Raw genomic sequence first — 24,616 nt, 5'->3', positions numbered from 1 at the left:
ACAGTGAGTGAATGTTCACGGACTGGGGAACGTAGATCAAACGAAAGGACAACAGTCTCTTGCATGAGTTGACAGTTAAAACAAGCGTAATCATGTTTTGAATATCATTGATATAGCAAACAATAATGAGTACTTACGGACCTTTTTTTTTTCCGCCAAGTGTGCGTTTTGACTTTTCTCGCCTTCTGCTGATAGCGGCACTCTTCACCAGTGCTGCTGTGGGTGATAAGACAGTGAGTCACAACTAGAGGAAAGAAAGGAGCTTAAGAGCCTTGAGTGGACTAGCCATTCATCCTATTTTATTTCACTTCACAACAACGAATTTCCAGTTGAATTTGTGAACAAAACACCACCTAGAGGATGATGTCATTCCTTAATACTTTGACGCCCTTCTGCTCAAAAACACAAAACGCGCTTTGTTGTGTGTTATGGTATACTAAAGGAGTAACTATTCCCAAAATTTCAGATTTTTTTATACAGGCCCATTGGAGTTATTGGACAGTGAAATATGGCAAATTGGCATCATTCCCCAAATTTACGATATTTTTTCAGGCATTTGGGAGCAGCTACAGGCCTGCAAATTTTTGAGTATAAACTTATGACCCTGGACTACATACACACACAAATTCAGATCTCTACGTCAGTTACTTCGTCTTCCCAAACATGTCTTCAATGTCCAAAAATGATGCTACCGCAGGCCCTGATTTCACCCCTTTAAAGTGGTTTTAGGCAAAAATGTTAAGAAGACAAAGTTTTAGCTCTGCACAAGTTGGACACGCCCAGCAATTTTCAATTTGCTAGGACAAATACACGCTGAGATATTGAAAACAACGTAAACGCCTGAAATCAAGAAAACACAAAATGGCGACAGAAGCTGCGTCGCTGTGGATTTCAAGTACCCTGATATAGTGTAAACATTCATGAAAAAATTAGATTTTTGGAGCAGACTATTCGGGGTAAAAATGCTCCAGTTTAAGCGCTTCTGCGCATGCCTACGCATATTAATCAACATTTTAACAGAAACAGTAACTTAAAAAAAGAAATGTCATTCACGTATATGCTAATCATTACTTTGGTGACCATATCACAAGTACAATACAAGGGTCAGTTTGCAAGTTAACCATGTTAACATTCAGAACTCCTGAAGAATTGTAAAAAACATTACTTACAAATCGAATCTTAACACAAGACAAATAAAAAAAATAAATAAATAAAATAAAGACAATCAGTACAGAACTTACACTGTGTCGTGAAAATTAGAAGCTGCTGTCAACTACAGAATTCAGAATTACAGAATTTTTCTCATTTTTAACAAAGAAAAAAGAAGAAAAATAAAACTTAAGAGAAAAGATTAGTTTAGCCTGCACAATATATTAAGAGAAAGTACAAGTAATCTCTAGCGTTTTGCTTCCTTTCTCTTAGAAAACGATGTAAATTGATTTATCAAGATCTACTACTAATTAATACTCTGAATTAAAGTAACCAGTGAGTTCGATACATAGGATGTTTTCATTATACACGGCAAAACTTCCGAAGTGTATCCTTAATACGTAGGCAACAAAAATAAATTGTCAACACGAAAAATGAAATGCTTAGTCTTTCTGGAAAATCATGTTTTTGTCCAACACATACCGATATTATGCTATTTTTTTAAAAATCGTTGACAGTTTATAACTTTCTTTTGTGATTTTTCATTGTCGTTTCAAAGGGAGTTACACTCCGTTCAAAAGCGTGCAGCCTGTAAATTCAGAATTGGCTTTTGGCGGTACGCAGTACCAGCACCTTCTTTTCTAAATTTATATAAATGCAATTTTCAGGAATTTTTCATTTTTGTATTTACGAAACAAAATTTTCAATTTAAATCGACCTGAAGATTGGAAGAACAGTGTATTATATACATTTAAAAGGTAACATGATCAATACTTTGCAACACCTGCCAGTCTCTAGGATTTATATTTTAACGCTTGCTTTTGCAACCGTCAAAATTGCGCTTAAATGAGAGAGAAGCATTCATAACTTCTGTCAATATCTTCAGGAAAACAAAGCCTCCAACTTAGCATTTCCCCCAAAGTACACTTTTTTGGCTTCTAATATTTTTCAGCAAATGCGAATCAGATTAACTTTATTTTATAGTAGCTTTGTACACGTCATTTCTGCTTGTGTGGATAATTTCTACATGATGTTTATCACGATAATAACAGTACAGTCTGACTCTATCAAATATGAAAACTCATGCCTGCTCCGATCTTGTCACTCTGCAGTTCATATCGAAAACAAGAATAGGATGTCTACTGGAGCTGACTTTATATATTTTCAATACCAGCGTCAATTACGCACCCGCTGGGTTAAAATAAGAAAATTTAATAATATGTTCAGTTAGTAAGTCACTTTTTACTACAGGGTGATTTTTTTAAAACTCGCAGATTTCATTTGGGTCTAGAATTTCTAACTAAAGTCCGATTTTCACGCGGTTTGTGGCAAATGATTAAGGAAAGATGGCGGATTTATGGGACCATGTTTACTCATTTGAATTCATCCAGAGTAATATCGACCATGCCTCAAGAAAAACAGCAAATATTCGCCAGTATACCTTACAATTTGAATGAGGTTTTGGATTTTTGAAGCGAAATTGCAGAATACAAATTAAGTGTTAGTGAGAATATAAATTAAGTGTCAGTGGTAAGACTCATAAATCACATGCTGACTAACTATAGCCGGTTTCTTGAGACAAACGACGGAGGGACTTCTTGGTCGACCTAAGGGTCAATACCTGACATCTTCCACAACACGTGCCTGCGGAGCCCATGCTTCCCTGTCTCACTCAGAAGCGATACTGTTTCTTCAAATTTATTCATACGCTACAATATTGTGTTCCTTCTAGGGCAGAACGTAAGGCAAATTCGTTTTTAAATGCCCTTTGTGTAGCAACAACAGATTTCGTTCTCCAAAAACTTTTAACGATAAACTCCTGTTGCTCCAAAGAGCAGACTATTCTCACTCACTGTGTTCTGATCGTACTCGCACAGTAGCACAGAACTGTACAGTATAATTCCCAATACAACTGCCTAGTTTCCTGTTTTTTATTGACCTTGGCGAGGTTGCCATCTAACGAAGAAAGCTCAAATCTCCACACCGCACCGCACCTCATTCCAGTTGTAAGGTACACTGACGAATATTTGCTGTTTTTCTCGAGGCATGGTCGATATTACTCCGGATGAATTTAAACCAGTAAACATAGTTCCATAAATCTCCCATCCTTCCTTGATCATTTGCTACAAACCGCATGAAAATCGAACTTCAGTTAGAAATTCTAGACCCAAATGAAATCCGTGAGTTTTTAAAAAATCACCCTGTATTACTGAAGTCCTCTCTGATATCGATCATTTTTATATATCTCCACCCTCCCCCAATTTTCGGGGTTGAATTTACATTTAAACGGCATATGCTATAATATTTATCAGCCTGTGAAATAGTCGGAAAAGCAAACTCTTCAGTATTCTAATACTGTGTAGAAAGAGTGCACAAGAATTCGTGGGTTAGAATAAATTAAAACAAAAATAAATAAATAAAAAGTAAGTGTTCTCTGAACATAATTTCTCCCAGAATGCCTGTCGTAATCCACATTCACCTTTACTGTGTTGGCCTAAATTCAGCCCTCTTGTGTTATAAAATAAATACTATCCATTTTCTTTAAGGAACTAGCTAGTTTTTCAACAGTTTGCCAATTAGCCGTATCAGCACCTACACCCAGATGATGGGGCTGCCAACTGGAGTGGTCTCAAAGGGAATATTAACATTTCTCCAGCATTACACAATAATTTCAAGAATATATTCAGTATCTACAAACTTCCAGTTTCAAATACCAGTAGACACCCTAAAGTAACGACAAAACGAAGGTGTATCGGTTGACACGTAGAGAAGTACGGAAATAACTGCTATAGCATATTCATGGTGAATACCGGCCCAGTTTGTTCAAAAACATTGAGCACTACACATTTTCTCATACACTACAAGGAGAAATGAAAAATCATGAAATATGAAAATTATATTGTACCACAAAATTATAGCAGAAAAGTGTCAACTATCAACATAGAGTTTAAGGGTTCCTTATTGATAATAAAACAAGGACATTTTTTATAAAATATGGCAACAGAGAAATGAGTATTCAAGACTATTAGATGATGACATAAGCAATCGATACCTCGGAATTATTTGAGTAGATATTATTGGGATACTAACAAAATACATTTTAGAAACTTTAAATACATGCGATCAAACTTCTTTAAGACAATCAACCAAAATTATCAACTAAAATCGGTCGTTTCTACGAGTGACCTTCTTAAAAGGTTAATCAAGATTTTTCAAGTCGAAAAATAAAACCAAACAAGTACAACTTGAAATGAATCATAGTGACGGTATTAGATGGCCTGGAGTTAGTTATGTATTAGTCTTTATAGTGACTATGAATCGTTATGCGTACAGGATATTTGTGTTTACATTTATTGTTAGATAGGCTGTGTTAGTCGATGATAGCTTGATCGAGCTGTGCTCGAAATATCAAGGTGATGTGTGTTTTATTTCACCACAAAGAAAATTTCTTGTCACAGGCATAGTTGGTGATTATTATGAACCACCGCTTAGGAGCACCGCGTTAGATGCTTCATGCTTACATGAAAGCATGCATTTTCCCCAAGCACAATGACACTCAAAATACTTTTTTTATGACAACCTAAGTGTCACCCACTTGCTCCACCGGCTTAGGTCATTAACATAAATTAGCTGCTATAATTTACTACCTCACATACATGTTTGCAGTCAAGTAGTCGTCTGAAAGATCGTAAAAGTAATTGATAGAATTTAGCATCCCGTTCAACGTCGAGGCTATATGAGACGTAGACCTTCTTATCGCTCAACAAATTTGCCATGAACATTTATTTCTTCCCACTAACATTAGACATTTCTACGTACTTATGACAATATTGACATGCAGTAGAGAACACTGCGTTCAAAACTTTCGGATGTGTCAGCAAGTGAATATAGCGCATTTAATTATTTAAGCTACTGGAAAAATTATTTTCCGTAAGTTCCCAGTGCAAATTGAATGTGCTCAAAACAAACAGTGATGTTTCTTGGATCAACTCGTAATGTGTAGTCAATCAGAAAGAGTCTTTCCTACTACGAGAAGGTGAAACATACCATTCCACACGATATTGTAAAACATTCCCTAGCTATTCTCTCCATTCTACGCGCGACAAGTAGGACTATCAACATCTCATACGACGACACTCTTAAGAATTTCTTTTTATAATATGTAATTTTGTATTTACCTAATCCTGCAAGTATTTAAGACAACAAATCTAGGATCTATGTGAACAGAATTTCTGAAAATGTATTCAGAAGTCATGAAATCTGTTTCCAACAAGAAATATTAATTTTAAATTATATAGTTATGACAAATTTTTCCGCCCCTCGAAACTGCCCGTCCAAGGCAAATGCACGTATTCCACATATGGTAGAGCCGGCCGTGTTTGAGTACAACAATGAATTTCCGAGCTTAACATGAGAACTGAACCATATGAACTCCCTTTGAGAATCGAACCCGGGTCTCCAGCGGCAAAAGCGCGTACGCTAGACACGAGTGAGCTCAGGGCAAAAAATAATGTTTGACTTCCAGAGAATAAGCATTTGCGAATCCAAGTTTCACATTTTCTATCTTTCTTTCTTCTATGCCAAGATCAATTTCGGAACTTTGGCCGTGTATTTTTAAACATCACATACTTTATGGCTACAAGCCAAGGGGAGAAAGCTTTATCTAATGTAATAATTCTTGTATATGGTTTTCTGAAGCTGAACTTTCTTCCTTTAGCTTTGTAGCGACAAACTTTAAGCTTTTAGTGATGTGCATCTGGATTTATAACCATTATATATATATACAGGGTGTTAAATAAATGTGTCATAAAATTTTGGAAACAGATTCCTCACATCAAAATAAGGAAAAAAAAGTTCATATGGACCTGTGCTCAAAAGTGGATGGTTTGGGAATTATAGGATGCCGAAAACGTGAAATAAGTGAACTTTTAAAGTTCATAACTCCACTACTATGGGATCTATCTTAGTTGGGTCAAGACATCACTGAGGAACTGGTATGTTAATTATCCAAATATCCACCTTTCAGAACCTCCGGAACTTGTACAATCATTTTTAGAGAGGCCGTTTGGGAGTACTTGATCACTCTCCATCTAATTGTCTAAAAATTGGTATGCAAGGACTGGAGCATTCTTAAACATGGATATTTGAATAGTTCACATACCAGTTACTCAGTGGTGCCTTGACCCGACTACGATACATCCCATAGCAGTGGAGCTATAAACTTCGAAGTTCACATGTTTCATGCTTTCGCCACCCTACAATTTCGAAACTATTCACGTTTGAGCACAAGTCCATAGGATTGTGACACACTTACGTAACACCCTGTATAATTACTATAAATTCGTTTCTTTCTCTTCTATGACGACATAAGTAGAAGTCACCCACATTCATCAAAAAAATTTAGTCCTCAGGTACCTGCTTCTAACATAAAAAATACTGAACTTAACATACTGAGTATTTCATGATCTTAAATAAGAATTAATAAATAAATAATAATAACACGATACGGAAGATACATGACAATTCTTATATACTTGTTAGTGTTTACTTATTTGGACCGTCCGCACCATCAATATCCACAAGCAGATGAGTGGTATCCCTCGACAAATTTCTTCTTCTTTTCTTACGATTGATAACGCCGTCTTCCTCATCCATCATTTTCACGATTTGGACCTGGTCCGAGGTGTCCATTGGAGCCACTGATATGTCCCGAACAGCACGAAATTTACCGCAGTTGTTGAGATGCTCGTTTTCAAGACGAAAGAAATTCCACACAAAACGTCTGCACAAAACAATAATGAAACAAGATTAGAAAGCAATGCTATAGTTTATTCAGGCTAAAATTACACTTAACGAATTAATCTAAATCACTAACGGCAAATTTATAATTCACTGCGAGGCAGCACAAAATTAGATTCATACTAGGGAGCCATTTTACGTTTTCATTGTTCCCCCCTTTTTCTCTGAGGAAATGGTTCGGTGAATTTGCGTAATTTTACTAGGGATGAGCAAAAACCAATTATTATTTTTTTAAAAACGGAAACTGGTTTGTGGAAAAATCGATATTTCGGTCTTCTATTTATTTATTTATTTATTACGAAAGTTATAATGGAACACACGTATAAATGCATTACGTATCGAATGGCAGAAGCTCTCTACCATTAAAACAGGTCAAGCTACACATACATAAATACATAATTAAATAAATACATTTTATCGAAGTTATTGACAAAAGAACATGCAGCACGGACAGATGCCGACTGTATTTTTGCGACTGACTGCACAAGGTTTCTATATTTTGGGGGTAAATTATGGATCTCTCACGGATAAACGAAAGTAAGTTAAATCACAAGCTATGAGGAAAATCCTAAGACTAAAATACATATATATATTCATATATTCATTTTAGCCTTGGCTGTTTCCTTGCAATCTGAACTTTTGTTCTTCCAACGAAGAGCCACAAATTCGAACGAAATAAAAAAGAAGCATTCATTGTACGAACATAAGGAGCTGTGAGTGCAATTATTTTCATGATTTACTTAACTAAAAACTACTACATCTATTTCAATTAAAACTTTGCCAATCTCAGGACAGCTATAAGTCATCTATAAATATAAGCAGGATTACATTTAAGCAATTGGCCTGTAACATGAAAGGCGGAGAAAGGAGTTTAAATTTCAACCTTTAGCAATAGATATGAACAGTGTGTGAAAGCTAGGCTTAATCAACGAACGAATACGTACACAAAAAAACAGTATTATTGTATCCGTAAGACGTCATGCACAATTCCACTACTAACTTTACTCCATAGAGGCCGGCAGAAAAACCTGACGGTTTTTAAATTGAAATTTTGTTCAGATTTTTTTCAATGTTGTCTTTTATTTCCAAATTGAACTATAGCTCAAAGCGTTTTACTTACAACAATTAGTATGAAACGTATCGCACCAACCTTTCGAAAATTACTTTTTTTTAAACATGTTTCTCAAACGTCTTAAAGAACTGTATTCACGACTGAAGTAGCTGAACGCTTTGCTCTTCCTTTCCTTACATTTCGTAGATAAATTCTGCGTAGCCATGATTGTTGAGGTTGACCTGAGTTTGTAGCAAGCTCAAAGTCTTTCAGTCAACAAATCATCTCGGGGACGTTTTCTAAAAACATAAATGATTATTACTGACCGTCCATTTACCGAAATTTAACATTCATCGCAATCATAGTGTTCCAAGCTGTAATAAATTCCTGTTCTGGGTTAGAAATTTCCGGGAAAAGCTTGAGTCATAAAGTAGAGACTCTCAGGAAAACCACGTTACCGTTCGACAATGGGGAAAAATGTCTTGACAATGAAGAATATCATTTCAAAAATGTAATTTTCAAAACGTAGGAGCGGCATTATTTATGCCTAATTTTTGTAAGCAAAACGCTTTGAGTTACAATTCAATTCGGAAATAAAATACCATTTATGAAATCATCAGCCTAGTCACAGTTTAAATTTGAAAACCGTCAAATTTTTTGGGTAACGAAATTTTTAAGTCACAACGCTGAGGGTTGTATGTTACAAATACTCTGTTAATCTTATATAGAGAGAGGTTTGAGCAGATGCGGGTATCCGTGGATGTATCAGTGGGTACGCGCAACGATATAGTATTTGGGGATACATTTTTACTTTGTTGGTAAGTAAAATTGCAGATGCTCATGAAAAGGCAAGTATTTCTTTGTAATCACTTTTCGAAGCACTATTAGTTATTGATTTCTACTAGTTTCTTAGTATCATTTTAGGATAAGAACAAAACTGTGTTTCCTTTTTAATTTTATTTTATTTATTTTTAATTATATGAGTTTGTGCTAAGCTGGTTCATTCTTCTCACTCAATGACTTTTTTATCCAGAAGCACAAATTGCGAGCAATGATAATAATCAATATAGTAAGTAAAATAAAAAGAATCACACTTTCCGCAATAATCCCAAGAAATGAGGAACGTTTTCAAGGAACACGGTCTTTTTCATCAGCTTAAAGTAGTTTCAAAAAAAAAAAAAAAAAAAAAAGAAAGAAAAAGAAAAAGAAAGAAAGAAATGAAATTTTTAAGTTTTACGTCCCACGTTTATGCCGGCTAGGGTAAAGGAGACTGTGATGATGAGAAATGAAGGAAATAGTGAAACGAAGAAAGTAGAAGGAAACTGGAGTACCCCGAGAAAACACACGCACACGGTGTTTGTCCACCACAAAGTTCACTTGGCGCGAGCTGAGATCGAACCAAGAACCCCATGCAGCAGAGGTGAACGCTCTAGCACTGAGCCACCGCGGCTCCTATAGTCTGAAAAAGTTAATAATAGTAAACAGCTGTGAAGAATTAAAAAAAAAATCCTTTTCATATTTTATCCTTTTCAATTTCCCATACGCTTATAGGTTTTTAACCATTTTCAGACTTCAGTAAGCTGGTGGAAGAACGAAAATTCTTCCCAGCATAATGGAAGTAAAAACTGTAATTGTCAGTAAGAAGCCAGAACAATACACAATCACATGCGGAAACCTAGAGATCGAGTATGTTCAACAATTGAAATATTTGGGGTCACTAAGAAACGAAAATGGGAAGATCGATGAGATGATTATAAAAAACGGTTAGCATGAAAACTCTCTGAGGCGATAAACAGAGGATTCATTGACAAAAGAGAGATAAGCGTGAAAACAAAAATAACTGTGTAAAAATCAACCTTTGTACCCACCTTAATATAGAGCTCTGAAACACGGAAACTAAGAACAACTCAATAAAATCAGCTACAGACAATGGAAATGAGATTTCTAAGAACAGTATAATAAACAAAGAACTGATAAAATTAGAAACAGAACCATCAGAGACTCACTGCAAGTAACAGCTCTGAAAATGAACATAGAAAATACATATGCATGATGGCTACGACATGTACTAAGAATGAAGAACAACAGGATACGGCGAAAGGTATGGCGGGCAAAAGCTACTGGAAAGGGAAAAGCGTAACAAAGACTCTAGATGAAAGGGAGGTTAAATGAAAAAAACGGCAAAGACCTAGCAAAAGATAGAAAGAATTGCAGATCTTATCAGAAACCTGGGCAAAATGAAAGTAGAAAAGGATGACTAAATAAGTAAGCTGACGATGAGAACCGTGTTCCTTAGTTCTTAGGATTTTCACGACGAGTATGCAGCTCTTTTAATTTACGTGCTATATTGACCTTTTACCTTCTTTTCACCTTTATACTTTGAAGAGTGACGATCATGACCTGCAAATAACGAGATTTAGAAAAAAGTGATGTGATCTAAAATTATTTGACAGATACGAAATTACCAAATTGGCTTTTTTTTTTTTGTCAGAAATCTGTAGTTTTAAAGGACCCTTAGTAACTACATATTTTCTTAATTCATTCCATAATTTGTGTTTCCATGGTTTCTACTACATTTTCTTTAGCGCAGTTGCTTTCAACCAGTGTTGCCAGATCTGAAGATAAACAGTACCGAGGTTGTGTTCCAACAGTAGGGGATATGAAGTATTAGTAGCCGAAACATAAAAATGAATTATTTCACCTATACACTCCTACTAATCATAGATAGATAGATAGATATCTTTATTGATTTAATGGAAACACCTGGAATTGGAAATACGTTAGATACCTGATTAGCAATGGTCATATGGTGACCGCAGTTCGGACTGTTGGCGGTGATGTGTTAGAGCAAACTCCATACTACGTCAGAAGCAGTAAAACTGCAGTGCGCAATGAACTCGGTAGACGATGATAGTGTAAAATGAGCGACCTTTCTGATTTCCAAGGAGATATGTTTGCTAAAGCCAGTTTTGTGGGCTCTAAAACACACTTTACAATGTTAAATGTATGTTTTTTCACTGTTATTAATCATTTGTTTAATTCATTTGCTAAATGCTTTAGCTGGAAGCCACGAATTTTGGGAGTTTTATGGTGCAGGTCAAGTTTAGGAACACCCTCGAAATAATTGTTGAAAAGAATAATTGTTGAAAAGATTTGTGCTGGGCGACATCACATTACCTCACTTAGCATACATGGAATTCAAGGAGACCACCGAAACTTATCGTTGAAAAATTACATTCTTTTACGAATTTCGTATGAATACAGTGTCCGTATGAAGGCATAAAAACTGCAACGCAAGAGACAAACGAACCAGTGCTAGGTGGTCACTATAAATCACGAATATTATATAACCTAGTCAGATCACGGTAAAGCTGGTAGACCAGCGCGATACAGTGGGGGTGGAGCCGGAGAGCAGGTGCGTCAGTGACGGTGGGCATACTCGTAAGAAAGGGTACTGAGAGCACGAGGGTTTCCGCAATGATAAGGGTTCCAATAACACTTGTCATGGTTTCACACTACTAACCCTACAGTTAGAAATATAATATACTTATTTTGTACATTGTGCAGAAATACACCGCCGGTGGAAAGTAGTACAGTATCTAATACAGAAATCTTTCATATACACCAAATTCTTTTCATCATTGTATAGCATTTGTAATGGTTTTATACTAGTATCCCTACACTAGTAAATGAAAAATACATCTTTATTACTTAGTATTTAATTCTGCGCCTGCAGAAATTTGTTCCTTATAAACACACGTCCTTCCACGCAGAGTACTGATTTAAGTTTGCAAAATGTGGTGTGTCTAAACTCGACCAGCACCCCTTTTATTGTGACCACTTACTCCTTACGTTAGTATGGATAATGCAGTAACACAATTAAATTTGAGATGTTCTCTTTTACATAGCTCCATTCAACTATTAGACGTAAGCATCAACTGAAACAGCAACACGGTCAGTAATACCACAACAGTACAAACTGAACAAAAGTCTTCTGTTGTCAGATATGGAGATCTAAAAAGTTATAAAAAATGAACTGAAGTAATATCAAACATAGTTTTACCAAAGCTACTGCTCACTACGAATAGAATACTCAACAAGCAAAACTTTCATTTTATTATATAAAACTAACTATTTGTGTTTCCATATATCAAAATACGAAAGTAGCACATTCTCTAGAGTTATTGCCTGCATATAATTAAATGTAGCCTAAAAAGTAGCGTATCGCCCAATCCGCTACTTATAGCCCAGTCTGACAATACTACTTTCAACTGCAAGAGAGTTTATTTAATGTTAACTTGAATTCGATCGGGGCCCTATCATAGGATTCGCAAAATATCATAATAACAAAAGTACAACATTACGTTAAAAGCTATTTTAGAAATCACAACTGTATAGAACTGCATATATCTGTTTAGCTGATTATTTGCAGATATAGGTGCGGTTGCGGATACAAATGTTGCGGGAACAGCTTCGTATAGAATTGTTTCGGATGCTATCTTTTGTTTTAACGCAGACCTCTACTTATATTTTACATGGCAAAGAACGGGTACCTCAGTTAAATTATAAGTAAAGGCATACACTAATATTTGCTTTATTATTTTTTTTTTTTTCCTTCGAAACGAGAATTAAGAATTAAACTGAATTCGTTAAAATATTTTTCTTTCTTTTTAAAATTTAATATGGAAGCATCCAAGAAATATAAGACATGGACCTACAGATAAACATGAGATACGAGCCACACATACACATAGTTCTCCAGGGTTCTTTCCGTAAGTCGAATTTTTACCATAACCGAAGATTTGTCGCAACCGCGTACGAGAAATTACAACAAATTTCCAACAGTACAATCTAATAATACTAGAAAGTAAAAACTCAATTATATAATATCAACGTTTGTATTGAAATTCTGAAATTGACTTCCATGACCTTCTCTGAATTTACATAATTTAAAAAAAAAAAAAAAGAAATCTTTATGTCCCACGTTATGCCGGGTAGGCTAAAGGAGACGGTGATTAGGAGAAATTAATGAAATGGTGGAATGAAGGAACAGGGAGGAAACGGGAGAACCTCAAGAAAACCCACGCACACGGTGTTGATCTTACATAATTCAGTACGTAAATTTATCCTGATCCGCGACACTATAAACACTATTGTTTATAGTTAAATTTAGAAAAAAAAATCGACATTTAATAGGCTTCTACTATCCTAATGGTCATCCAACATTCTCGTTTCTACTTCTGAAATACAGTATAAGGTTGTTTTCTTACTGTAATCCTTACTATGATTAGAACTTCCTGTATTTGCAATGTAATAAAATACTAATACCAAATAATAATAAAGTAACTATACGTTTAATATCTCGTCAATCTGAATACACTCGCAAATAGTGCTGGTGTAGTTTTGGCGCACCAGATTTGGAAGATTTACAGGTAAAATTAAATACTTTGTATGAAAAGACATATTTATAAGGAACACATTTCTGCAAGCGACAGAACTTTATACAAAGTAATACAGCTGTATTTTAGGTTTACAAGTGTGTGGTTACTAGTTTCAAGTCATTACAAGTGCTTTACCACGCATAAAATAAGTGATTGCGTATGTAAGACGACTCTATTAGATGTTATTTTCCACCGTCGGTGTTTATCTGCACAGTGTACAGAATCTGTATTCTATGTTTACAAGTGGAGCCTTACTAGTATGAAACAATGACAAGTGCTACTGAAAGTTGTATCTTTGCCAAAATCCACTTCTTTTCACTACTTTCGCTTACGCGTATACCCACCATCATTGACCCGCCTGCTCCCTTCGGACACACAATTTTCGCCCTTCCCTTACTCGGTTAGATAGCATTCATGCTTTATAGTGGCCACCTAACACAGGTCGGTTTGTGTTTTGGCACTGTAGCTCTTATGCCATACATCCGGAAGCTGTATTTATAAGCAAATCGAAAAAGAACTGTAATTTTTCAACAATTAGTTCTGGTGGCACCCTTGAATTTTATCTATGCCTCGTGAAATATTTTCATGTCACCAACCACAAATCCTTTAGGAGACAATAAAAGGAATTTAGTGAGAGAATTACAATTTTGTATCAATTATTTCGAGTGGTGCGCCAAAAGTAAACCTGCACGCTCGTAAATATAAATACCTAAACATAATTATCATAACTTGGCCAATCTCTTCGATTATCTAGTAATAACAAAACTAATTTATTTTACTATTTCGTAACATTTAAATGTTTTATTTAAATTTTCATTTTCTTCCAAAGCTTACAGTTTTAACATGTTTCCACGATCCCCAAGCTTTAGTGATCTATATTTCTAAAGATAATTTTCTTTTTTCAATCTTTTTCCTGTCTTCTTGTGTTTGAATGTGTTCTTCGTATTTTCTGTGGGTAGCTACAAAAGACTCTTCTGGGAAATATAACATATTGCCCTGATGTTTGCCACATTTTGAAGCACTTCCCTGATTTCCCTGACTTTCAAGATCAGTGTGAATCCTGAATATGCTTTATATATTGTGAAGAACATTATATTCTTACAGTGCTAACAGTGAGAATAAATAACAATTCAACAGTAGTTTATTATCTTGCTTCCAGCATCATCAACGTCCAAGGGCCACATTTCGTAGTGGTTTGAATTAATGGAATTAATGGAATTTGTAATATAGCAATCATAATTACATTTTTTGTTTTTCAATCCGCAAATTTTACAAAGACTGTTACATAATGAGGCCCGAAGTCCTAGAATGCAGCATCGGCGATGTACTTCTTACTTCAGATCTCAAATGTGATGCTGATTATATACGGTGAAGAAAGCTTAAACAAGACTATTCAATTCTTCAAATATACACATTCAAAGGAGCATTAATGAAGTCACTTGAAGAAGAGTCTCGAATGAAATTGAAACCACTCGTACACAATTATAGAAGCATTGAATCGTGTTTTATTTATTTGTTGATAGCATGGAGTCCAAACAGTCACCGAAATTATGCAAATGGGTGAAAGCGAATTTGCGTATTGCTTTAGTTCAGACTTGCCTGTGAAAAGCTACTATATCAGTGTCTCTTTCCTAACTTTCAGCAGGCATTTGGAATGTAATAGATTATATTAAACCTTCCACAAAACATGTCAGTTTATCCTGTAGCAACCATAAAATTTTCACTAAATATTTTGATCCTTTCACATCAATGTACAGGGGTACAGTGATGTTTAGGTTTAAAATCGCTTCCTGTATTTTTTTTTTTTTAATCTTATTTTTCATAGGGAAAACAGAATCACCCCAAGAAAAAATTCTCGAATCGTTTCAACAAATTGTAGATCTATACCATGAGACAATGAGTGCCTTTTGAGGGTATTTAATATTATGACATCGAAGACTGTTTCAAAGAGGAAACTGAAAACAGGGAACCAAGCAAGGAAATGACAATACTATTATTTTATCTGGGTTAAGTGCTGTATCGCCAGATCAATTTTAGTAAATTTACAGGGTGAATTGGATAATTTATTTTGCTTCTTAAAGAAAAGTAAGTGAAAAAACAGTTGAGGGAAATAGTTCAAGTTAAGAAAATAACTGTTGCTGGTTGTTTTTAATAATGGAAATAGTTAAAGTTAAGAAAATATTTGTTGTTGGTTGTTTTTAATGTTGTACGCGGTACTGCATGCGGAGGCAGAAGGGTTTATTTGGTGGAGAGGTACACTTCTTATTATTTACTTATGGGAAAGGCAGTATAGAAATAGTGCATAAATAACAAGATGGATGTATATCGTGTTTGAGTTTTGTCGAGTTATGAAAAATGACGAGCATCAGTTGTTGAAATTGCGCAAAAGACACCGTCCCATTAAGTGGCGAACAGTTTGACGTAAATGTGGAACCGAATTCAAACTGCAGAGAAGAGGATCATGTAACTTAACCTAATCTAATCTAACCTAACTTAGTACAGTTCGGTACTCTTTTGCATGGCATTTAGTATCTCCCCAAAGCAACAGCCAAGCATTTTATGCTAGATAAAGTGTGTTTCCACTATCGTCGTTTATGCATATACCCAACGGCGCTGACGCGCCTTCTCTCTACGCACGCAGTCCTCGCTACTGCTTGGACCAACTGCTGCGCTCCTGCACAGACTCGGTTAGATAGCATTCGTGTTTTTCATGGCCACCTAGCGCAAGTTGGTTCGTATTTAGGCACTGTCGTTTTTATGCCACACGTCCAAACTGTACTTCCAATCATAATCACTACCAAGTAAGTCAGGGTCACAACATAATGATTTGAGGGAGAAATTAAAAAATAATACTCCTTTACGATCTTCGTTTTGTCCAGCGATACACCACTAATGCCTTTGATTCTTTGATTTACCTACTGGCCTTAAAGCCCATATCTACACCAAACTTTCTTCATAAAATAGCCGATATCCGGTACTAGCTCAGAATTCTTTGTCAAAGAAATGGTAATTTTACGGTTAAAATAAGTGAGTTTGTAGGGAAAAAGATTGTCTGAGATATTAATTTCAGTGCAGATCTATCCATAAATTCATTGCAAATATACTTTTTCAGTAAATCGACTCCCTATATCTTAAACAATCATTTCTTGGGGCGTGGACTTGCATTCCTCGCTGTAAATTTATTTTAGGCGGGCTTCAGTGTACGCACACGATGAGAACTATCGTACAAAAGACACTAACCAACTTGGGTTCGGTGTCCACTATAAAGCACGAATGCTATCTAAGCGAGTCAGAACAGGAGAGCAGTAGAGAAGTACGCACGGTAGCGTAGGAGTACGTTCGTAGGGAGAAGGCGCGTCAGCGACGGTAGGTATAAATACATACAAGAAAGTGCAAAACGCTGTATATGGCATAAAATAACTAACTTTACGTGTTGGATTATGTATTTGCAGGTTACTAAGGACGCTATAGGTAACAATCCGATATGTGTTTATTGCTTGCACATATGTTTTCAAAAATGACGTAACACATTACTAACGTTCATTTCACAAATACGTGGATCCCTTAAGTCTTGGGACACATTTATGGTTGCTCATGATGAGTTAGCATGCTGACTTGAGATACATCATTTCACTTCACTGTGATTAAGGTGGATCACTACCCGGAAGTCAGTATAAGCATTGGTTCATTGCCTTAACCAATGCGTAAGGAAATGGCACATATTATAAGTATTGCACTATAAAATAGACTTATGCGTTAGCTATAACATAAGATACTATTTCCTGTGCTTATGCATTCTGTTATCTAGAAAAGTAACATATAAGAGGAAAACTTGATGGGTTTTAAGATGGGTACGCAAGTTGGCGCTTGCTGTTAGATCTTGCTACTCCTGTGCTCAGTTTTATGAAATTTTTACTTATAAGCATAAATTATTTTACAAGTAGTTATCTCTTTACGGAATATGGATATTATATGACCGTTTTTTGTGTTATGTTTTACATTTTATCCAAATATTATTCTAAGTTTAAGGAAATAGTTTTAGCGGCTAAATCTCATGCTTGCGCAGGACGCCATAATGCTTCGTTGCCAAACTTACATGTGTACTATTGCAGTCGCAGCAGTACGGCAATTCCTTGTTAGCGTTTGAAGTCCAGAAGTGGAACCTGTCAATTGTGACAAAACTATTATAATTAATAAAAGTTTAAAATGGGGAAACGGGAGGAATCATATAAAAGAAAAAAGAATCCAACTTAAAGTAAGAAAGTCGAAGAGCCAAAGGAAGCGAAGAGAAAGGGAGAATAATTTTAAGAATCAGCTAAGCGCTTTTCAATTTTTAACCATGTTGTTACCATGTGAATATTAAACACATGCGTAATATAGTTTAATTTGACGATCTTTTTGAACGTTAAATGTGTAATATGTGTTCTTTATTTATTTATTTATTTATTTATTTATTTATTGATGAAACTTAATTTGCTTAAGTAAAATATTATATCTTCTTGAAAACAATTTATTTTGAGCTTTCATATGCACCCGAGTAGTTGCCTGAACCCGTTAGTGGAAAATACTAATTCATTTCGCTTACTAGGGAAGATCGTGGGGTGTTACTCTGACTTCATATTGATCCTATGCTCAGTCGACTCCATTTTACATATGAAACAATTAGGCAACCGAAGAAATCCTCAATTGCAAGCGTGTTCAAAGTAAGAACGTTAAAAGTTCAAAATTGAACAGTTCTGAAAAAGTTTAAAGTAACCATTTTTGAGATATGCGCTTCATTTTTGGTACTGGGGTCTTTTCTTTGGTGCTCGACAGAATGATGAGGTCAAAATGTACGCATTTTGCAAGATAAGGGAACTTATTGGGGAGAGGTTGAAGCTTGAAGGGTAATGGCGTTTTACAACTTGCAAATTGCCAACTCTTTGGCACACCGGGTCAGTAGGCTAATAAAATTTATTTGCCACTCCTATTCTACTTTATTGTCACTTGAATGTCACTTTTCTGTGTGGCCACCTTAACATTGAACAATGACATATGTCTTCGAAACGCTTTGCCGCGGAACTAACGTGAACGGCCCAACCCAGCCGGCCTTTGTGTATTATGGAAAAAAAAAAATGAAATATTTCAATCCAACGAGTATGTCTTTTAGGCAAAGGAAGACGATGATTAAGGCAAGTGAATGATGATGGAAGAATAGATGAAATGAGAAGAAGGGAGGAAACGGGAGTACCCCGAGAAATCCCATTGTGGAAGAGTGTTTCAATATTTCACCATTAGCTTTTTTTTTTTTTTTTTTTTTTTTTTTTTTTTTTTTTTTTGTAATTTTTCGGTCCAGTTTGTCGTTGAATGTCGTAGAATATTCGTTGGAGTTGGCCCAATATTTTCCCATAATCGACAGTCCAATTCACTGAAAACTAAGCACATGGCTAGCGATGATGTATTAGAACACCATATTCTGCGATGCGTAAGCATAGGCCGACAGTGTCGGAGTACCGCTCAGGTTTGTTCCGCGGCAGGCCTCTCTGGCGCTGTGCGAGCTCTTTGGATCGCCATTTACGTATGATTAACCACAAATGAAATGCCGGTGGTATAAATTAATATTTGTATTCACTGTCAATGCCAGCCTGTAGTGGATAATTTATTTGATTTAACTTCATTTTAACAATAACCTGATTTTCGTTTTCCATATATGATACGGTGTTGTTGTCCGCCCCAGTGTTTTTTTTTTTTTTTTTTTTTTTTTCTGAACAGCTGATCCGAATAAAACAACATATTGGTGACAGAGCATTTTGAGAAAATATTGGTCTCACTCCTAGCTACAAAAGGGGAAAGAACACTACAATATAGATCATGATACACGACGTTCTTCATTGAATTTTGCACGCCTGGCAAAGCGTTTCCGAGACTAATGTTATTGTTCAATTTGAAGGTGGCCACACAGGAAAGTTATATTTGAATGACACAACAGTCGAATAGGGGTAGCAAATACATTTTATTAGCCTATTGGTCCAGTATACCAAACGGGAAGCAATTTGCAAGGTGTAAGACGCCATAAGCCTTCACCCTCTTTCAAATAATTGCCCTTATCTTGCAAAATGCGTACTTTTGATCTTACCACTGTCTTGGGCGCCAAGAAAATCCCCTGCTATTAAATCTGAAGCGTTTATCTCAAGAAATGGTACTTCAAACTTTCTGCAAAATCTGTTCAATTTTGAACTTTTAACGCTACCGATACGAAATCAGAGTAACATCCCGCGACCTTCCCTAGTTAGTATTTTTAAAAAATCATAAACCCTACAGCTTGAGTTGCTGTTTTTTTCCTATAGAGAAAAGAAAGTGTATAGCTTCAGTTCAGAAACGCAACGACTCCTGTAGAAATGCACATCATTTTTCTACTCCGGAGCTGCAGTGGCTCCGTGGTAGAGCATTGATATTTTGTACGTAATGTTTCTGGTTCGTTCTCAGCTTTGCCAGGTGCAGGGAGTAATCTACACCCTCAACACCCTCCCAAATTTCTTTACACACACCCCTAGATGGAAAAGGAATACTCCCCCAAATCCAATTGTGTCAATCAGTATCATATAGGTTATTTATTACATCACGTTAAAAAAGGTTTAGCGTTTAGGAAAGAAGGCAATATTCTTATTTATTTATTTCACTTCAAAATATGAAGCGACCTCGTTCTTATGCACATCTTCGAGAACCACATGACCTCATTGTTTCGGGCGGTATTTCGATCAAAACAAATGACAAAATAGACCCACTCACAGTGGCGTAGCTAAAGGTTTGGGGGCCACCCCGCAACAGCGTGGAGTGGGCCCCCTTCTCTACGTCCCAGTTGATGATTAGGGGGCCCTCTGATGGCTTGGGCCCCCCCGCAAGGCGGGGTCTGCGGGGCCCTTATTTACGCCCCTGCCCACTTATGCCTACCCTCCCGGGCTCCGCGGTCGTTACCGAGTAAAGAGATTGATGAACAGATGCAGATGGCTGAAACTGGCTACGTCTTGAGCGGTCATTCACCTACCTCCTCCTCAATAAGGAAAAATGTGACAATATAGTGTGGAAAATAGGTATATGTAAGATAATCAAATTGAAAAGTTGCAAGATTTAGTAAAAAATTGACGTTATTTATAGTTAGTGTAAATAGTGAGACTGCCAAAAGTGCCCAAATTTTCCTGTAGTTTCTTCAAGAAACAGTCTTTAAACTAAGACGAAATGATATTTCTATTGAGTGTGGAGTACAATTTGCTCAAGTATGAAGATGGGGAATATCATAACTAGGATCAGGTGAGACAATTTTTTTATTGGTTTGTTATTTAGCAGGAGAAACTAACGAATTTGAACTCGGTTTTCTCTTTGTATTAATATGAAATCTTTGAACTTAGTTTCCTATTCGTGTTAATATGAAAATTTATTTTAATGATCAAATGTACAGAAATTAATCTATTACAAAGTTTTTTTTTTTTTTTTTGAAGCAGATTGATCTCCATAAACAAAAGCTGCGAGGGAGAGAGGAACATGGAACCAGTTACTCTTGCTAATAGCTGCGTAACAAAATATACTGTTTTTTGTTTAAAAATATATATCACTATTGAGAGCACCCCCCTTTTATTTTGAACACCCCCCCCCCCCAAGTAAAAATTTCTGGCGTACTTATTTGCCAGGTGGGCTTTATGTGTGTGTGGGTTTTCTCGGGGTTTCAAGTGTGCTACTAATTTTCTCATTCTACCATTTCATTCTCCCTTATCATCACCGTTTCGTTTAGCCTATATGGCATAACCGAGAAACCTGAATGCCTTTTTTTCTGTAACGTCCTATCATTGTGCTCCGACGGAAAGGTAGACGGTGATGACAACGAATGAAATGGTTGAATGAAAGAAAGGGAGGGACCCGGAGGAAACCCACACATATGGTTTGTCCACTATAAAGCCCACCAGAATTGAGTGCTCTATGTCTAGCTCTTATTGATCCAATATTCTGACCGTAAATGATACGTTTACCACTTGCGGTTTCAACATAAGAATAAGGAGCGGAGATGGAACCCATGCCTTTGACGCTGAATCTATACCAACAAATAATTTCTTGTTATCGCTTGCCATCTTTGCTCTATGTAAATTGAAAGTGTGATAAGGGGCAATGCAGAGTGACAGAATGAAGTAGCTAAAATCATTGGCATAAGTCACAGTTCAATCTGTAACATTATCCACGCATCTTCGAAAGGTGTTTGGTTGTTTTAAAACGCTTTTATCCAGAAACACACTTCAAGGCACATTATATTTGGTTACACCAGGCCTATTTAATGTAGTCCACAAAGTTATATAATATGCCTCAATAATAATTGTTTTGCATTAAGCGTTATGCGCATCAATGTATGTCGGGCTTTTGCCCCTTCCCCGACCTTGGAAAAATCCTGTGGGTGTTTCTGGACAAAAGTATTCTTGTTCGGAACTGTTATTATCTTCAGGTGTCCATAGTATGAAGTGTGGACCATACTGAAATATAGCGTGAAACTGTTTTGAATATATGCCACTATAAACAAGAATTAGAGAATTCATACCTGAGCTTGTTATTGTAGAATATCATCTGTTATATGAAGTACAGCAATCATGGTGCAAAAACAAGTACTTGCAAAACACTTGGAGAAATGAAGTAGGTTAAATATACTAGTAGATTTTAATAAAATTAGCTGTAAATAGCTCGGTAGATAGATTACCTCTGGCGTACGAGATCGCTGGTTGGATCACACTTCTCGCCAGGAGGACTTTATGTAGGACACATAGTGTGCGTGGATTTTCTCGGTGTTTTCCCACTTCCTTCAGTCCACCATTTCGATATCAACATCACTGCTTCTTTTAGATTTGGAATATAATCGTGGAATATTAAACTAGAGAATTTCAAATAACGCCTTCGGTACCCTAACACCCGTGCTAATCGCATAGCTTTACTCACTACGGGCCTTATACAGAGTCGTTCTGATGCGTGATTAGTGCATACTAAAGCCTTCGACTAAAACGTTTCCTGCAGTAATCAGCCTTTTAGTATGACGCAAACCATACGTGAAAACGACTCTGCATAAGGCCCTATAAGTCTCAGATTCCTCATTCCACATGGATTGTAAAACAAATCTGCCGGTGTAAGTAAGCAACCTAGTAGAAGTTGGTAACAGTTTTCATTTAACACAGTTTAAGCCGTATTTTGCCCAGAAAACGCTAGAATATTAGCCATGATATTTAAGTCCCTAAACTAAAGCAGCTCCGGGGATTGCAACTTCGCTTATAAAATACCATTTCTGAACGTACTAAGAATCTGTTTTGTCTTATATACCCACGTAATGATTTTGTATTTGCACACATATTCTTAATCTGCACCGTAGAGACATCTAGTTATAAATAAATGTATAACGTTTCACTGCCATTTTCTGAGAAACTATTACCATAAAAATGATATAATTTTCCTCTAAATACGAATTGACATGCGATTTGACCAGAAAACGCTGGAATTTTAACCATGAAAATTAAGCCTTTAAAGTAGAGCAACACCAAGGATGGCAACTATGCTTATAAAATACCATTTTTGAGTATCGCAATGCGCTCTGCCATCTATTGAGAAAGTTTTACCCTAATGGTGACTACCGATCCAGCTTAATGGCTACCTTATAGGCGAATCCATCCTTAATATATTTTTACCTGTAAATATGCATCTGACAGGAAAGAACACAACGTATTTTGATTATTTATATACTGGTCTATTAAAATACTATTAAAAATTCGTCCTCTAAATCTTACAAATATGTGAATCTGTACAGTAAATATGTACCTTAATTTCCACTTTCGGAACACTTCTATATAATGTCGAAAACAAGTATTATGTTTAGAAGTTTAATGTTACTACCGTCATACCATTACAAGAACTATAGTAGGATTAAGATGAGAGAGTGCGATATCAAATGTTTGTTGGACTGATCTCGTTTATGTGTATACCTTGCGTCAATCACGCGCCAGCTCCCTAGAAATGCACCCTTGTGCAGCCCTCCTGCTGCGCCCCTGCCCTGAGTCGGTTAGAAAGTACTCTCGCTTTTAGTTGCAACCTAGAACTAACTGGTTAGTGCTTTTTTATGGTAGGTCTGCACGTGTATTTATACCGTAAGATGAAGCCCTCTTAAAGTTAATCTGCACTCTTGAATGCAACCCTTATCTTAAGAAAGAACTTCTAAGATACTACGAATGTATTTCTTGATGAAATAATTGCATATATTATAATAGAATAACATGTAATCACTTCCTATTATCCTATCGTAATATACTGACTATTCCTAATCTGAACCTATTAAATTCTCAAGTTAATATTTATACCTATCATTGCCTTCATAACTGACCAATAGCTGTGGGGACGCAAGTACATAAATCGTCTATTATCAGAGTCGTAATATCTTCCAGCGCGAATATTTGATTTTGTTTATTATGATAATGCATACTTTGAATATTATATAGAAAATTATATAAACATGGAAAAAATTCATAATAAGATATTAATTGAACAACTGTCACTGTGTCCCACGACGCCAATATAGTTGTTTTGTATTTTCCTACAATCAACTTGGGCGCTGATTGGCTATTGAATGCTTTTAAATTGGATTGTTGAGAACAGTACCGAAACAGAACTACTGAATTCAAGAAAAATGACGTCAGTGCTGATGTCTCTTTTCATCAAATAATCTTGAATCGGCTTGAAGAAGAAATGAAATTGAATCTTTCAGTTTAACGTCCTACGATTATGTCCTTTAGGTTAAAGGAGATAATGATTAAAGCAAGTGAATGATGATAGAAGAACTGCTGGAAACAGGAGTACCCGAGAATACCCACGGACACGATGTTGTCCACCACAAAGTTACTTGGTCGGAGATCGGACCAGAGACCATATGATCACAGGTAAGCACTCTACCATTGAGCCACCGTGCCCTCCAAATCTTGAACAAGAGCCTTGTTCAAGATATGTTTGACCATATGCAAAGAGCATACGTACCGTTCGTAAATTTTATATATCTAGAATTCACGGAAGTCGAGGACTATTTCTACTTCCATTTAGGATTGAACCTGAGTCTCCTATACTAAAGGTAAGGAAGCTAATTATAGTTACAATACACCCAATTAAACCGTTACCTGTATTAACATTATTC

General features: G+C 36.1%; 1 protein-coding gene across 2 annotated transcripts in view; it reads right to left on the bottom strand.

Moving 5' to 3' along the window:
• Window positions 1-670: 670 nt before the first annotated feature.
• LOC145674300 (solute carrier family 53 member 1-like) overlaps window positions 671-24,616 on the bottom strand; it is a 149,855-nt gene continuing 125,909 nt past the window's right edge. Inside the window, exon 11 of one of the 2 annotated variants that reach the window (XM_081744154.1) lies at window positions 671-6,931. In XM_081744154.1, the coding sequence (XP_081600280.1) occupies window positions 6,694-6,931 (238 nt within the window). In that variant the 3' untranslated portion in view covers window positions 671-6,693. The remainder of the gene's footprint in view (window positions 6,932-24,616) is intronic. The other variant, XM_081744153.1, reaches the window with a different exon arrangement.

This window comes from Thermobia domestica, chromosome 17 (assembly GCF_964235325.1).
Source record: "Thermobia domestica chromosome 17, izTheDome1.hap1.1, whole genome shotgun sequence".
Taxonomy (NCBI): Eukaryota; Metazoa; Arthropoda; class Insecta; order Zygentoma; family Lepismatidae; genus Thermobia; species Thermobia domestica.
The sequence above is the reverse complement of the archived record's forward strand: the minus strand, read 5'-3'. Positions and strand labels throughout refer to the sequence as shown.